The following is a 16596-nucleotide window of genomic DNA, read 5'->3' on the forward strand; positions in this document are numbered from 1 at the left end:
CGGAGGTGCGCACGGTGGAAGGAGGCGTCGCGGGAGATGGTGGCGCGCCACGTCTTGCACACGAGGCTGAACCGCACCAGCGACTTCACGGGCAGACGGGACAGGATCTCCCAGACGAGCTCGTGCGACATGTACGGCGCCTTCCTCCTGCTGGCTGGTGGTGGTGGTCCCGTCTCAACGTCGTTCATGGCGGCCGCCGGATGGATCTCTCGCAGGTCTCGGCCTTGCGTCCGTGTCGCCGCTATATAAGGGTCGTCCTCCTTCCTTCAGATCGATTGATTGGGTACCTGCAATTAAAGGATTGATTAAAAAACTCCGAGTACGTGTCCGACTATAAGGCTGTTTGCCGTGTTCCGGCCCATATACCATCACGGATAAGGAAAACGAAGTCCGTCGAAGCCGCCGCCTGAACCGGACTCAAGATGGGCCAGTCCAGTAGGTGTGGCATTATTTAGACACGAACAGAAATTTTTTGAAACAGCCATTGCAGTGAGTTTGAGGAACTTCTCTATAGTGACATGGTGGTTCACGATTAGGGGAAGGAGTCGTGGCGGGCTACAGTGTGGTATGGTGAGGCGAACATGAGCTTGCGGTATCGAACATGGGATATGATGAGGTACCTCAAGGCGGACATACATCGATCTTTCATATGGTTGTGCATTTGTGATTTTAGTGAGGTCCTAAGAAGAGAATAACTAATGGATCCTAAACGAAGAGAGATATGGCCCAAATCAATTCATTTTACGGAGGTGGTTGATGCTTGCTACCTTTGTGATCTTTGTTATATCGGCTTGGATTGGACTTTTAAGAAAAAGATACGCAATGGCGCAACTACTGCAGGATACGCCTGGACTGGGCACTAGATTCGGGTGAGGTGCGCTAGATTTCCTTTTGACACGGTACGCCACATACATGCAGTTAAGTCTAACAATTTGCCAATTCTTTTACTAAATAAGATGGAGGCGACTAACCAACGCATTGCTCTCGAGAGACCGTTTTGGTAAGACGTAATGCGGGAACGCCACGATGAGTTTAAACCAACTCCAAATGAAGCTTGGCACGTTACCCGTGCCTATAATATGCATGGGCTGCATGAAAACTTCACACAACACCAATGACACTTCTAGTAGGGAGCAAATCTCTTTAGGTGATGTTAGGAAGGAACTACATGACCAACGGAAGAAATTGCAGATCATGTGGTCGGATTCTCTTCGAGTAAGGCCAAGGTATGAGGAACTAAAGGTGGAGGGAAAACTATTGAATTGTGCTACCGCAAGGAGATTATGTGGAACCAAAGGACGGGGGTTCAATGGTTGTCCGAAGGAGACCGAAATAGTAGGTTCTTCCATCAAAAGGCAAGCAACCTTATGAACATGAATCGAGTTGAGTGGCTAGTTTGTGATAACGGGACAATATGTTATGATCTCAATGAGATGGAATGGATGGCTCATGACTTCTACGAGAATCTTTATAAATCTGAAGGAACCATTGACATAGAGGAGGTGTTATTCCATGTTCCGAGGAAGGTTACAGGAAACATGAATACTTCACAAAATGCATTGTATATTGCTGAACAAGTTAAAACCGCACTCTTCCTAACGCATTACTAGAAATATTGGCATTTATGTGGTGATAAGATCACGTAGACTCTGATTCGCATTCTAAGTGGAAAAGGTTCTTAGCTTTGTCTTTCCCTGCCTTCTGGCCGATATGTTCTCCTCTCTTCATTCTAGATAAACCACTCGCTTCAAGCTAACTCCTGGTGGGCCCTATCGGGTCGCCATCTCTCTCTAGTCCCGTGAGAAGCCAGAGTCTCCTAATTGATCTCTGGACATCTCACTGCGAAAATTGGGAGAGAATCACCCCCCCCCCCCCTCCTAAATATAGCAGACGCGCAATCTTTAAGCATGAGTATACTTTTTTTTTTTATGTTTGTTAGTTACCAAACATGATCCTCATAATACATAAATGTAGCAGGAAAGTCAGATCTTGAAAAATAATAAGAACCTTAATTCGCGTCCATAAGGACTTGAATGCAACCACTCCCCGTCTCCCCGAACGAAGTGAGCTCTACACACTTCCTACTCTTACTAGTTGAATGCCCGTGCGTTGCTACGGAAAAATTATATGCACACACATATGTCAAAAATGGTTCTAAGAGACACCCCACATAGTCACGGAAGACAAGGGCTCCTCGTTCCCATCGCACCCCCCCACCCCGATGGGCAACCGGAGTGCCCTGCCCCCTCCATCCCCCCTCGAGGTCCCTCTTCCCCGCCATCGGGTAAAGCCCGCGCGATGCCGGCGGCGGCGGTGGTTCTCCTCCTCGCGCGTGGATATCGAGCTAATGGGGCTGCCCCTATCCTCGTGATGGAGTGACACGGTGACACTGGCCTTGGCCCCGACCGGTGATGCCTTGGCCTTGGCCTTGGTGGTCGGCAGGGTGAGCTTAGTGTGTCTGTGGCGCCTCTTGGAAGCTTTTCATATGTAAGCAACCCTGGCGAAGCTTTTCATATGGAAGCAACACGAGGATCAGAGTGGTGAGTGGAGCAAAATAAGAACAATGGTCTATAGGAAGAAATGGAAATAGCAACTTCGTTCAGCCTACAAAAATTTATAGACGATACGAGTACAAAAATGTATAGACAATACGAGTGCAACTCTGCAATCATGGTGTGGAAAGCAAGTGTCAGTAAAATCAAGAAACATTCAAGAAAATTAAGCATGCACCAGTTCATAGGTTTTCTCTCCCAAAAAATGGAATAGGAACACCTAGTATTTTTTCCATGGAATCCCGACAAAAGAAAAACACTAATCCAAGCAGACCATGCAGACCATGTTAAAGATGGGTTCTGATTAAGATTACGGGCGAACACATATATGGTATGGAAGGACGCTCAACAACATGATTCAAGTCAAGATTTCGTGATAGCATTGCAATTTTCTATTAAGATTACGGGGGCGAGACTGGAATTTGCGGAGAGCCTACGGAGAGGTGGATGCGGCTTCTGCATGTTGTGACCTCCAAATTCCATCAATTGAGGTTACCTCTAATAACCGAAGACCTCCAAATTCGATCAATCGAGGTTACCTCTAATTTCTTGACCATGGAACCGTAGGGAAAAAAACCCTACGTTATAGACTTTTATATTATAAGGATAAAACCAACCTCACATCCAAAAAATGAGTGAGTTACATCAAGGGGGTAGAAGTGGAGAGAGATACATAAGACAGTAAACATTATAAAAAGAAAGACTCGATCCAATCTAAAAGAGGCTAAACCAGAGCCACCTTAACTCTATACTGGTGAAGAGACAGATCACTCTTTAACCTATCTTACCATCGCGCTAGGGAAGGAGTCTCGTTGTTGAATATGTATGCATTCATTTCCTTCCAGATGTTACAAGCAGCACACGCGACTATCTCCATAAAGCAGGGGCTCCTGAAGGTTTGGCGATCTTGGATGAATTGTCCAGAGATATCCAACGAGTTATTCCACTTAATATTGATCTTATCCCAACAACTGACAGCAAATGGACAATGAAAAAATAAGATGATCACGACTCTCTTCAGCATGTTGAGAGCATAACACACAAAAAACTCCATCCTGGACCTGCCAATTTTTGCGTTGCATTAGCTCTTTAGTGTTGAGTCTGTCCATTATAACCCAAGACCTCCAAATTTCATCAATTGAGGTTACCTCTAATAATCCATCTATATGGGATGTCAAGGTAACAAAAAGAGGAGGGATTTTCCGGCAAAAAAAAAAAGCAGGGATTTTATACATGACGTACAAACCTGCATTCTTCAATGTTGAATGAAAGTGCAATCAAGCTCCAAGTTGAGCACTTGACCGAACAGATTCATCATTTCGGTAACCCAGATTGAAATAGATATTGACTAATATATATAGAAGAAAATTGCATATATAGAGAGACAGATAGAAAAATCATGAAATTTGAAGACCGTGTTCCGCACTTCCACTTCCACCATTGGTCACTGCATTTGCATTCCACTATTTTGCAATTCACGGCCATGAGGAAAAGATAATATCGATTCCTCAAACTGCGAAAATATTCAATAACAGGTGAAAGGCACTTACCTTCGTTGCATGTCGAACAACCTTGAACCAATCATACACACCTAATGAATAAGTACTCTCAGATAAGGATAATGAACAATAGTAGTAGTAGGCCTTTACAAATGAATGCAGCTACCTTACACTTAAAAAATGCACAACATAGAAAAAAAAAAGCATTTGCACCGTCAGCTAATGGGGGAGCTGAAACAATAAAGAAATTACAATGCAGGCTCCCATCAGTCAAATAAAAACCTAGAATGCTTAACAGTGTCATCATTTAGACCATTCAAAAGCCCTTCGTTGGCTAGCTCCAAGAGCCGCTCGTGCGTGAGTACGTGCCGCCCTCTCCACAATCACATCCAGTACATAACTGCAAACCCAAAAACGTAAGTACAGATCAGTCCACAGACGGGTCGACACCGAGCGCATTCTTACGACACCATCGCGTGAGCCGTGAGGTCCATACCGGGCGAGCAGGCGGTTGAAGCGCCTCCATAGCTCGTCGTCATACCCCGGAGACCGCTCCTCTGGACGTCGTCGTGGGGCGCCTCGGCGACTCCGTGTACACCTCCAGCTTGTGGCGCTGCTGCTACGTCCAGCCACGCCGCCACGCCGCCACGCCGCCGCACCCCCTGGCACAACTCGTCACAATGACGCCGATGGAGGCGATGACACATCCCCGCAGCCCCACCTCCACCTCATCAATTCGCCGCCACTCTGTTGCCGTCCTTTCCATGAAGCGCCGCTATGGATACTTTGGTATGAGCCCGTTGTCATGGTTGCTGCAAAAAGAGGATGATCATACCGTCTAGGAGAGGACGAAGCCTTCTGATCCCCTGGCGCCGCCTATGAAGATAGGAGATGTGATCTGCGTTGGTCGTACATTCGCTCAACATTCATTGACGCGATTATATTATTGAGAAAGACTTCCGTGATTGATTCGTGATTGATTGATGTCACAATTGTTTAGGAAAATAAAGGATTTCTCTTGATTCCTTTACTTACGAAAACATTTTGGATTGTAACAAAGTAATTATTCATCGAAAGATACGGTAGCTTTCCTTAAGCATGCCTGAGGATATCCCGTAGTGGGTTTGAGGCAAGATCGAACGGACCAGATGCATGCAATGATGACCGGATGTGAGATTCTTTTTTGGAGGCAAAGAAGTAGATCTTTCCTAATTGATTGATAGCGTGATTGATGATACCATGATTTGCTCCGTGAGCATTGATTTTCTGTAAAATTAGACCGAACGAAGCAGAGACCATGAGATTAGATTGGACGTACATGATGCTCCCAATGACGACCATCAAACACGTTGAGTGTCAAAGGATCATCTCCAATTTAATGGTAAAGATTGATTGTTTCCTAATTAATTTTTACCGTGATTGATTGATACCATGAGTGCTAAAGATGGTTGTGAGATTGTTTCCTTATTAATTTATAGCATGATTATTGTTTCCATAATTGTTCGCGGACTGTTGGATATTAAGTGGAGGCCGTGAGATTAGATCGAACGGTTCGAATGCTCTGAATCTCCTTCACCAAACGTGTTGTATGACGTACGACCAACTGGAATATAATAGTAAAGATGATTTATATTGCAGTCATTCACATAATAATATTGATTCTTATCTCCGATGGAGAACCATTACATTATTTCTGAAAGATTTGCATGCATATTGTCACATAATTTTGGTTTCTAATCTCAGATTAGCACAACTGATAAATTTACAACGATTCTGTTGTATTCTTCTTAGTCTTATAAAATATAACGCAATGCAATCCAGCAAGGAACCAATTTATCTTTTGCCAATGAGGAAAAGCTTGATCTATATGCTTGATATTGTAACCATTCATAAAGAATATACGTGTTGCGTCTTATATTCCGCGGAGAATATGGCTAAACCTACCTAGGCACGCACATATTGTCACATGGTTATGTTTTGTAATCCCGATTTGACACCGCGGATAAATTTCAGTAACGATTCCACTGTATTCTTTGGTCTTATAATATATGGCACAATGTAATCCATGGAGGAACTAATTCATCTTTTGTCAATGTGGAAAAACTTTTCCATATTATTCGTCATAGCCTTTAATTCCCTGCTATTGGAGATTCCACACACGCCATAGAGGATCCTATTCTTCACGGAGAAAAGAAAAGCACGCGGTTTGAGATTTACCATCACTGTGATAGGATAGTGTCCTAGATGATCAGGCTTGTCTTTCATCAACGTTTGATGCCAAACTCTGTTCCTCTAGATGGAGATGCGTACCTTTATTAAACACCTCCTTTTGTGGCCAGGAATTAATACACAATATCTTATGCTCGTGAAGACCATATCATTGAACAAGTCTCCTGGATACCATACTCATTTTCTATATGCACTTGGCTAATGAGGGTCAGGAAATTAGTAGGAGAGATATGGTGGACGGCATTTTCTCAATGCAAAACTCTTAATATGTTTTAAAAAACTCGAAAGTGCACTGCGAACGGAGTATTCCCATCCGCATTACTCTTCAATATACTCACATTTTCACGAGCACACGCATTGCCACCACACTCTGCACATTTTAAAAGGTCACAACAGCAGCTAATTAAAAGTTAATTTGCATGCACGCATGATATCAACAACTCTAGTCTTGGAAAATTGACGTGCTGGGCCATGCAATCATGCAGCCGCTGTTGGCCATTGAAGGACCTGCACCTGCTAGCAGCAGGCTCCATAGATACATACAACGCATCTCGCACGCAGTAGGTACACATGTGCGTGCTTCATCCATGGATTGGTCGATCTCGATCAGCCGTGCGTGACCACACTAATCAAGCCAAGCATGCACGCATATACTGCATATACTGTGGATGCGGGTGCGATCAAGTCGTCGACGGCGACGGCTCGTGTGGTCGGGCCGGCCCTGATCCCAGCTGTCGGCCGGTGAGGGGGAGCTACCGGCGGGCACCCTGTGGGGTTTCAAAGATCTGCGCGTGTACTCGCGCCACATCGTCCATGACTTAGCAGCACTAGTGCCCCATGATTGATCTGGTCCTCATCCTCCTCCTCATTGACTCGATCGGTCAGAGATCACATGGAAGAAAGATTACCCATACTCTCACTCAACAAGGTGGTGGATCGATCGATCGGGCGTGCAAATTAGGGGGTCGAATCCGTTTTCGCACGCACACATCGATCGATCGCGATCAATCGAGCTATCCTCTTCTTATCTGTTAATTGCCCGAGAGCATATATCGCTCACTCACCTTAAAAGCCGATCCCGTACGTGATCGCGAGAGAATTTACAACATCGATCGATCGGCCGGCGATTATTTGCAGTCACCCGCGAAGAATCTATACTTTTCTTTGCTTGTTCTGGCCAATCGATCGGCGAATCGATGGATGCTTCCATATGCAGGCCTAGCTCTATATCTATAGCTAAAGCTAATCTACGGCTAACTAGCTTGGTTCGTGGATCGAGGGATTGGATTCCATCTATGTCACTGTTGCTCGCTGCACTATCACTATGCATGCATATGGCATGATTCTCCCGCTGGCCGTCAGCCGTGGCTCACCGATCACATCACCAATGCAGTTAAATGAAGTCGCTATTTCTGCTCCGGCTACATATATATACGCCCGCGCGTATCCATCATTCCATCCTAGCTACAGCAATTTGCATCCTAGTAGAAGGTTCCATGAAATTGTGAACCTAACTAGTCCGTTGAACCGAAAGACCGGTCTTTTGAGAAAGACTACACAATTATATTCTAACACTTCTATGTATGTCTAGGCCGGTGGGTTTTTTACGGCCTTACATGTAGATCGTTGGATCTTTCTCAAGGAGGACCACAAATATTTATTTAATACTGCGTTGAGTAGGATTTCAACCCATGATCCGATAAAAAGAGGCTATGCAATATATTTATTTTAACACGTACACCTGTTCATGTCTAGGCTATTTTAATTTTTAGACATAGGTTTCATGTATCCCGAAAAATCTTTTCTATAACACTGCCAGGGTAGGGTCTTAAACTTAATACATATTAGCTTTGATACCATATATAATTACATGCTCTAGCCATTTTAACCAAAAGCAATCTATTAGTAGGGACTACACAATTATATCTAACACCATGTACAGAAGAGGCAGACGGCCCAAAGATCTTCTTTTAAGAAACACAATACAGACGAGCACACACACCCAACCCCTATGAGCATCTTCGAGAGACTAAGTCAGTGGGTCTTGAGATTGAAAAAATCACCACATACGCTTCGCTATCGACAGGAACATCACGTCCCACTAAAATAATATTTTGTTTTCATGAGACACCAAAGCATCAATCCTGAGATTCAATTCCTATTCAGCAGGCTAACACTGCCCTCATAACTATCCAACCGAGGATTAGTTCTCCCTCCAAAGATCCCTTTTGATAGCTACCACAATTCACATACGTATCTTAATGCCTAAGCTACATCTATACTGCATCCGCAGAGTATCTACCGTGTTTAAATTCATAGGGTTCGGACATGCACGTCGGCGCGAATGAGATGCTGCGCGTACAAGTGTACAACCATTCTGTTCCATGCTGACCGTCCATTTCTTCACCGGCACGGCAAAATGCACATCGCCGCACTCACTTGCACGTGTGTGGTGTACGAAAAATTCTCATCATTGGTTAGATCTTATTTTAATCTTCCCCAAAGGGAATTATCGACCTACAGTATATTGGAGCACTCTCTGAGAGTGAATAAACACGGCGCGGGGCCATGTGCTCTCCCTATCTCCAGACGCATCATGCACCGCTCGCGGCACGGCACGTAAGTACCGCGCCTCTATTTATAGCCTCTCCCGCCCCATCCTTTTCCACATCCCAGCATCAACAACCTCCAAATCCAAAGTACGCACACACTAATCATCAAGTACACATCCAGGCCAACAAGAAGCTACCAGAAGAAAGCATGTCGGGCGTGTGGGTGTTCCGGAACGGAGTGGTGAAGCTGGTGGAGAACCCGGCGTCGGCGGCCGCGGCAGCCGGCGGGGTGGTCCGGCGCAAGGCCCTGCTGCACACGCCCACCGGAGAGGTGGTGGCCTCCTACGCCTCGCTGGAGCGCAAGCTCACCGCGCTCGGCTGGGAGCGCTACTATGCCGGCGGCGGCGGAGCCGCCGGCGATTGCATGCTGAGGTTCCACAAGCGCTCCTCCGTCGACCTCATCTCCCTCCCCAAGGACTTCGGCCACTTCAGCTCCGTCCACATGTACGACGTCGTCATCAAGAACCGCGACGCCTTCCGCGTTATCGACGTCTAGGCCTAGCTGGCTGACCAGCTCAACCAAAGGAAGCATAGCTGGCGCGCGTCGCCGCCACCGTCTCTCGCATATATCTATGACTTCGTCGATCTCCGACCGTTTATTTGTCTATCGTCTCTATGACTCTATGTTTGTACGACCTCTTACGTGTGTATGTATATGTTCGTGGTGTATTGGCGTACGTATATGTAGAGCTTGCTACGTTGTGTATTAGGCTGTCCATCGATATGCAAGGTAAAAGAAAACATTCACCTCTTCTGTGAGTGCTCTTTTTTTTAACAAAATCAAGCAGTCATTTTTATTTATTTATTTCTAAAAACACAATTATTCCATAGACTCGTCGCAATAAAATGGTACAACTTTGACCTGCATAAAGGATCACACATCAAACTTGTTTTGGTCAAATTTCAAAAGGAGATTTTCCGATGAAAAATAATGTTTTATGGAATTTCGAAATAGAGAAACTTAATTTGCAGTGGGCATATATTTCTACATATTAAAAAAAACTCAAACCCCCTATGTTTTAGGGAATTCTCTTTTGAGAGTTGCATTGCACACATTCACACTTTTCTTCTCTCTCCCCTCTCTCTACCAAGATAGCACATAATTTCTCCACACGGACAATTTAATACATAATTTCGAATTTCTTGCATGAATGCTTTCTTACACCCTTCTTGTGCATATATGGAAAAATTACCCGCTTTGAAAGGACAAATCTAGTACTTTTTTATTCATACATTATCACTACACCGTATGCCGGCACCTCACCATCATCCTAAATGATTATACCATATTATTGACCACCTTTGCGATCCTCAAGGCCTTGCTAATGGCTAGACACTTAATGCATTCCTATCCTTTGTGTGAGGTGGTCACAAGAATCACCATGAGAGATGACACCAACCATGGGTTGAGAATTCAGAGTTACCATTGAGGAAAAAAGAGTAAGAAAAGGGGGTGAGGTGGTATACAAAGAAAGCTTTTCAATGTCATATCCTGGCATATAATTTGATATTTGGCTTTGCATGAACGATGTTGTTTTTTATGGAAAAAAAAGATTTCCTCTCTCTTGCAGTGTATTTTCTTACATATGTGTTGGCTTGGTCCTTACTCCAGTGTCTGGATCATAGGGAGTTATTTTCTGCCTCATATAACCAACTCGAGTATGTGGCTAAATATGTGTTTACACAGTATGCATAGTAGTTTAAGCTATGTTGTATCGTGATAAGGTTAAGAGATGTGTGCACTAGTTATGCAGAGGTCACTATCGAGTAAATTCCTTGTGTTTGTATCTTCTTGGCGCAAAAAAGAGAGACCACCATTGACGGCAGCGTCCCTAGGTGTCAAAGTCCTTGTTGGAGTCATTGTGGACGCTTACCGGATCGGATGATGGCGATGTATGCGTCGTCACTTCAGTGGGGATCATCTTCGGAGACATATATCGGTTGGACGAACGTGTGGACGGCTTCGGCGGTTGGACGGCGATCTCCGTGTTCTCCTCCCGTGGGGACCTAGGTGGAGCGGCATGGCATCTAGCATCTACGACGACAAGTCTCGATGGCATGATGCAGCAGGGTCTCGGTGGCGGGCGTGTGACGATGGGAGCGCACAGGGAGGTGGCGTTGTCTGGCATCATGGTGGTGTCAACGACATGAACGAAGAATTTTATTCGGATATTTACCATGAAGATTTCTCGGTGGTTCGGTGAAAGTGGCGGCTTTTGTACTTGTGGATGACATGGTCGCTAAGAGTCTACTAGAGTGGATGAGGTTTACATTTTGTTTAGTGCGTGTCTCGGGATATGTGTTGTTTTTGCTTTCTAGCTGATGGGAGTTTTTCTTTGTTTCAATAGGGAATAATTCATTAACATAATCTTCTCGTTGTCGGGTGTAGATACTGTGTGCTGGCTTCGGGTGTTTTAATATATGATCTTATTAGATTTTTATTAAATAATTTAATAAAACAAATAATATGCATATTTTCGATGTAGTGGCCAAAGGTACTCCTCCATTTTGAAAAAACAGAATATTATTAGAAAAATAGTGAAAGCGCCAGATACGATAGTAGCGGACACGGGCGTGGAGGAAAGAGAAGGCTTTTGACACAACGTCGCCCTCTGTATGGACCCTGTCCATGCATGATGCATGGACGCTCCTTCCGTTCATTATTCTTTTCTTGGTTACATTCGACCTCCATGGATAAGAGGATTCGTGCTTGCTTCCTTAGTTGCTTATTCGCTTTAGACTAGTTTTGTTCTCCTCGGCATGGAGATACAAACTGTGCGGCTGGGCATCGTCGGCAGCCCGTAGGTATGTATCTCAGCCCAGCGTCCTGACCTAAACTGATTAGTCTGTTCGCATGAATACAAACATGACCTGAATTTTGCGCCGTGAATGCGCCTGCGCCGACGCTGCGACGAGTCCGTGCGCGTCCTTCCCTGCGTCCTAGATGGCCTGTCTGCCAGTGAAACGTAAGCCACTTCCACTCCCACCACTCCCAAAAATCGTATTCTGACGAAGGCAAAAATCCTACCCAGCCATGGACGCTGTCGCCGTCTTAAAATCCGAGGAACCCACCGCATTCACCGCCCCTGCCGTCGACAAGAGCGCCCCCATGGCGGGCTCAAAGCGCGCCGCCTACGCCGGCAGCGATAAGAAGGCGAACGTGTTGAAGAATCTGCTAACGCCACACGAGAAGTGCGTCCAGGCCACCAAGCAACGGGCCGGCGTGCCAATTTCAAGCTGATGCAAACCCAACTGGCGGCTGAACAAGCCGTGAGGGTGGCCTCCACGCTAGTCTTTCAGATGCAGGCGAACGCCAACGCGCATGTGATGTTGTCGCCTGCCATAGCTAAGGCCATGCTCTACACGAAGCAAGAGAGGATCACCGCCAATGTTCCTCCGACTCCACAGGCCTCGTCGGTGAGCTCGGTAAGCCAGGCATGGCCTCCGATTTTGCTGCCCCGAGTGCCTTACCCCAGTATGCAGGTCAATGCGCCGTCCCGTTTTGCTGCCTGCTCGTCGCATATCTTGCAAAACGCCGGGGCTGCCCCAGGTCTTGACCTGAACTGCACGCCCGACATGGATTCCGGTTCAGCTGCCTTACGCAAGACTCTCCAGTGACCCGTATGCCTACTAGGAGAAGCGCTTTGAGGCCAATTGATAGTTGTGAAATACGTCATATTTTCTTGCGTTTAAACCCCTAGCTAAGTCAAGAAATTGACTAAGTTTGCCTCTCAACTTGCTACTAATGCCTAATCAATGCAAAGATGTGCAATCTCTTCTATTTTTGGATGTTGTGCATGATATCACGTCATAATGGCAAATGGACCTGCAATTACTAAAGAAAAAAAGCGTCAGGATCATGGCAAAGTTGACTACGCTCGGAAAGGCGGTTCCAGAGGCTTTAACGGGCACCGGTATGGGCGGGCTTGCCCGTACCATCCGTTGCGTTTCCCGTCTTCCCGAGGTCAAACTCTATAAAAGTCGTGAGGGACCGATGCCAAACAGAGAGCCATTCATCGCCAAACAGAGTCACCATCCACCAGATCCATCTGCAACACACCCAAGGAGATCCACTCCCCTTGTTCATCCATTCCATCATCCATCTCCTTCATAGACATAGCCATTACCATTGTAATAGAGATCTCCTTGATATTGGCGATCATTGTAAGAATATTGTGATTTCAATCTAAGTATTTTGCACAATGATTTCTATGTCTGATCTTGATCTTGATATTATGTGTGAATAGTCCTCACGGGCTGCGGGTTGGGATGAATCCTGCATCTAATCTTATGTTTGTGTGTAAGAATTTAATATGAGTTTTGCAATCTTGTATCCTTGTTTTTTTGCCTCGTCTTGGATGATCTGCAGGTACCCATGTCATTAGAGAGGAACAAGGGAAGAGGTGGGATGAGTAGAGAACGGCGTGTACACGCGAAACCGCAGTGACAGAAAGGAGAAAGTACCGGTACATGTTTAGTGATTCATTCGGGAGCATAGCACAATCATCTAGCTTAAGGCTTTGGTCTGTATTTACTTAATAACTGTTGTTGTTTGCGGCTATAAGGACAATGGTTGGACCATTAGGCTCTTTTCACCTCTGGCTTTAGGGGCAAGGGTATTTACGGATGTGCTACCCACAAATCTCTTATCTACTCCCTCCGTTCCTTTCTATAGTGCCTATAGATTTTTGGCATTTGTTTCAGAATATAAGGTTGTAGCTTGGCTTTTTTTTTCAATTACCCCCTCTCCCGTTCAGCTCCCACACAACATGCGTGAAAAAAATTCCATACAAAATTGGAAACAATTAATTGAGATTCCTAATACATGGCCCAACGATTTCTTAAAATTAGGAAGCAATGTTTTACTTTCCTTAATTGTACTGGGCTGCACATATATGGAGAATCAATAAGAGAGACTTGTAGGATTTGTTATGCTAAGTTAGGAAGATATGGATTTCCCAAATTTTACGTTGATCTCAAATCGTTCAGCAAGGGGGTCTTGTGTAAAAAATAGTCTTGCGCTAATTTCTGTGCCAAAAAACTATAGGCACTATAGAATGGAACAGAAGGAGTATATTTTATCTGTTTCACATATGAGCTTTATTTATATAAGTATGCATAACTGTAGGTGAACCTTAACCTTGGCCTATTTCCATCATCCAATACAAACCTCTCCAAAGTAAACTAGATAGGTCTGGTAAACCAAAGATAACATACACTAGAAAAGTCTTGTAGACGGTTCCTTCATTCACACCATTTAGCAGTGCTTCCCAAGATTCGATTAAATCTAGGTCTTCTAGGGAAAAAGTTTACCATACTACAATCCGTAATCTGGATCGGAGGTATCAACCATTTTTCTGGCGTTGTTGCTGGAAAGCAATTTCGGTATTCCGGCAAGGTTACTAGAGACCTTGTTAGTTATTTTATTTTTAGTTTTAAGTTTATTTTTACTGTTATTAGTTCACTGTTTTACTTATACTTGAAAACCCAAAAAGAATTAGTAGTTAATTTCTTTTTCAATCATACAACAAAAACCCAAAAAGATAATCACTATGGCAGAAAAGAAGCTTGGGAAATATGCTATCTTCAATGATGATTTTATTCGTGCACCCATAACTCAACCCGCGGTTGAAGCGGTGCACTATGAAATTAAGCCTAGCCTTTTAAGTTTGGTTCAGCAGAACAAATTTGGAGGCTCGGCCGGTGAGGATTCTGGTATGCACTTGAACACGTACATTCACTGAAATATGTGATATTATGCGCATTAAAGATGTTGATCCAAATGTTATTAAATTGCGCTTGTTTCCCTTTTCATTAAGACAAAAATCAAAAGACTGGTTGCTAGCTTTGCCTAAGGGCAGCATAACTTCATGGGAGGAATGCACTAATATCTTTATGATTAATTTTTTCCCACCAGCAAAGACTATGCAATTACGTTCTAACATTACATGTTTTAGACAAGAAGACCGCGAGCCACTAGCGCTTGCATGTGAAAGGATGAAGGAGGTCACCATGAACTGTCCAAGTCATGGAATGGAGGATTGGTTAATCCTACATTTATTTGATAATGTCCTTAAAGCAATGTGAAAGTCTATGCTTGATACTACAGCAGGAGGAACATTCATGAGCAAGCCAGTTGAGCTGGCAAAGGAGGCTTCTTGATGATATGCAAAGCAACCATGCCCAATGGCATGTAGACAAATCCTCCTCAAGAAAGGTGAATGCAATCACCGAAGATAACAATGAAGAACTCACTTCAAAGGTAGATGAGCTTTTACATATTCCGATGGGTAAAGAAACTACCCAAGTTAATGCCATCAGCAATACTAAAGTTGAGGAAATAGACTTCATAGCAAGAAATACTTATAACCCTGTTTGGAAGAATCAAAATTATAGTTCTAATTTTCCTAGACCATATAATAGTAATGCAGGAGTTCATAATAATAACTTCACCAGGGGTAATGGAGCAAGTAATGGTAATACTTCGGTTGAAAGTACTTTTATGATTTTATGCATGCTCAAGCTGAACAAATTAGTACCCATAAAAAGCTTATTGAAAACCATAGCACTATGATGGGGAATTAGTTTATCTAACCAAACCGTTTCTCTCAAGAATGATGTCCAAGCTTTACAGGAGAGAACGAAGACCGTTGAGACACAAGTGGGGAAGATAGCTGAAAGCCAAACTATTATACTTGCAAGATTTGCAGGTAAACTAGAACCAAACCTCGTTGAAGACCTCAAGATAATGAGGATTGAAAGAAGTGGAGAAGCACTTGAAGAACTAGACTATAGCAATGCTCCAACACCTGAGTATTATGTGGAATATCTCATTAAGACGGTCACCGTAAGACACCCCATAATCAACGAAGGGAATGATGAAAGGTACCGTCAATTTATACATGAGGTAGCATGCAAAGTCCGTGATTTAGAGCAACGGTATAAGAAGCTAGCTGAAAAACTTCCAGTTAAGATTGATGATATATTTGAGCCCACTATTAAAATTCACTGGAACTAATGAGGTGGCTGCACTTTATGATTTTGGTGCAAGCGTCTCCAAATTCCAAAAACTCTATTTGATAAGTTAGGAATGGGGCCATTTAGAACAACTGAGTTAACACTGCACTTAGCTGATTCAACATATAGACAAGCTGTAGGGATAAAATATAATATTATAGTAGAGATTAAAGGATGTCATGCTCTCATTGATCTTATTATTGTGGACATGCCTGAAGACCCTATAGCTCCTATAATCTTAGGAAGGTGATTTCTTAGAACTATAAAAGCGCTAATCAATTTACATGAAGGGAATGTGAGGATTGGACTACCATCAAAAGACCCATTTGTAGTACACTTTCCTAGAAAGAAGACGGCCAATGATGATGTGATCATTACTTCAGCCAACTATTTTCGAGTGGGTCTTCCCCTTCCAACTCTTAAGTGATCACCATCTTGGTCAAGCTAATTGATCTTAACTAGAAGCGCTTCATGGGAGGCAACCCATGTTCAATAAAGTTTTTATATCTAGTTTTTATTCAAGTTTAATGCTTAGCTTTATTTGTTTGTTTTGTTTTGTTTTTCAATAAAGAGTGTTCATGAGATCCTTGGAAAAAAAGGAGAAGAAGTTAAGCTAAGCATTAAACTTGAAAAAAAGGAGAAAAAAAAGGAGATCCTTGGACGCGGAGTCGCGACTCTTCATCCTCC

The 16596-nt window shown here is 43.9% G+C and overlaps 1 protein-coding gene across 1 annotated transcript; it reads left to right on the forward strand.

Annotated features, from left to right (window-relative positions):
• The first annotated feature begins 8962 nt into the window (after positions 1-8962).
• LOC124667162 (flowering-promoting factor 1-like protein 2) lies at positions 8963-9585 on the forward strand. Its single transcript, XM_047204480.1, has one exon. It carries the CDS (start codon positions 9041-9043, stop codon positions 9386-9388), a length of 348 nt encoding a protein of 115 aa, XP_047060436.1. The 5' UTR covers positions 8963-9040; the 3' UTR covers positions 9389-9585.
• The last annotated feature ends 7011 nt before the right edge of the window (positions 9586-16596 follow it).

The sequence above is a fragment of the Lolium rigidum genome, chromosome 6 (genome assembly GCF_022539505.1).
Source record: "Lolium rigidum isolate FL_2022 chromosome 6, APGP_CSIRO_Lrig_0.1, whole genome shotgun sequence".
Lineage (NCBI taxonomy): Eukaryota > Viridiplantae > Streptophyta > Magnoliopsida > Poales > Poaceae > Lolium > Lolium rigidum.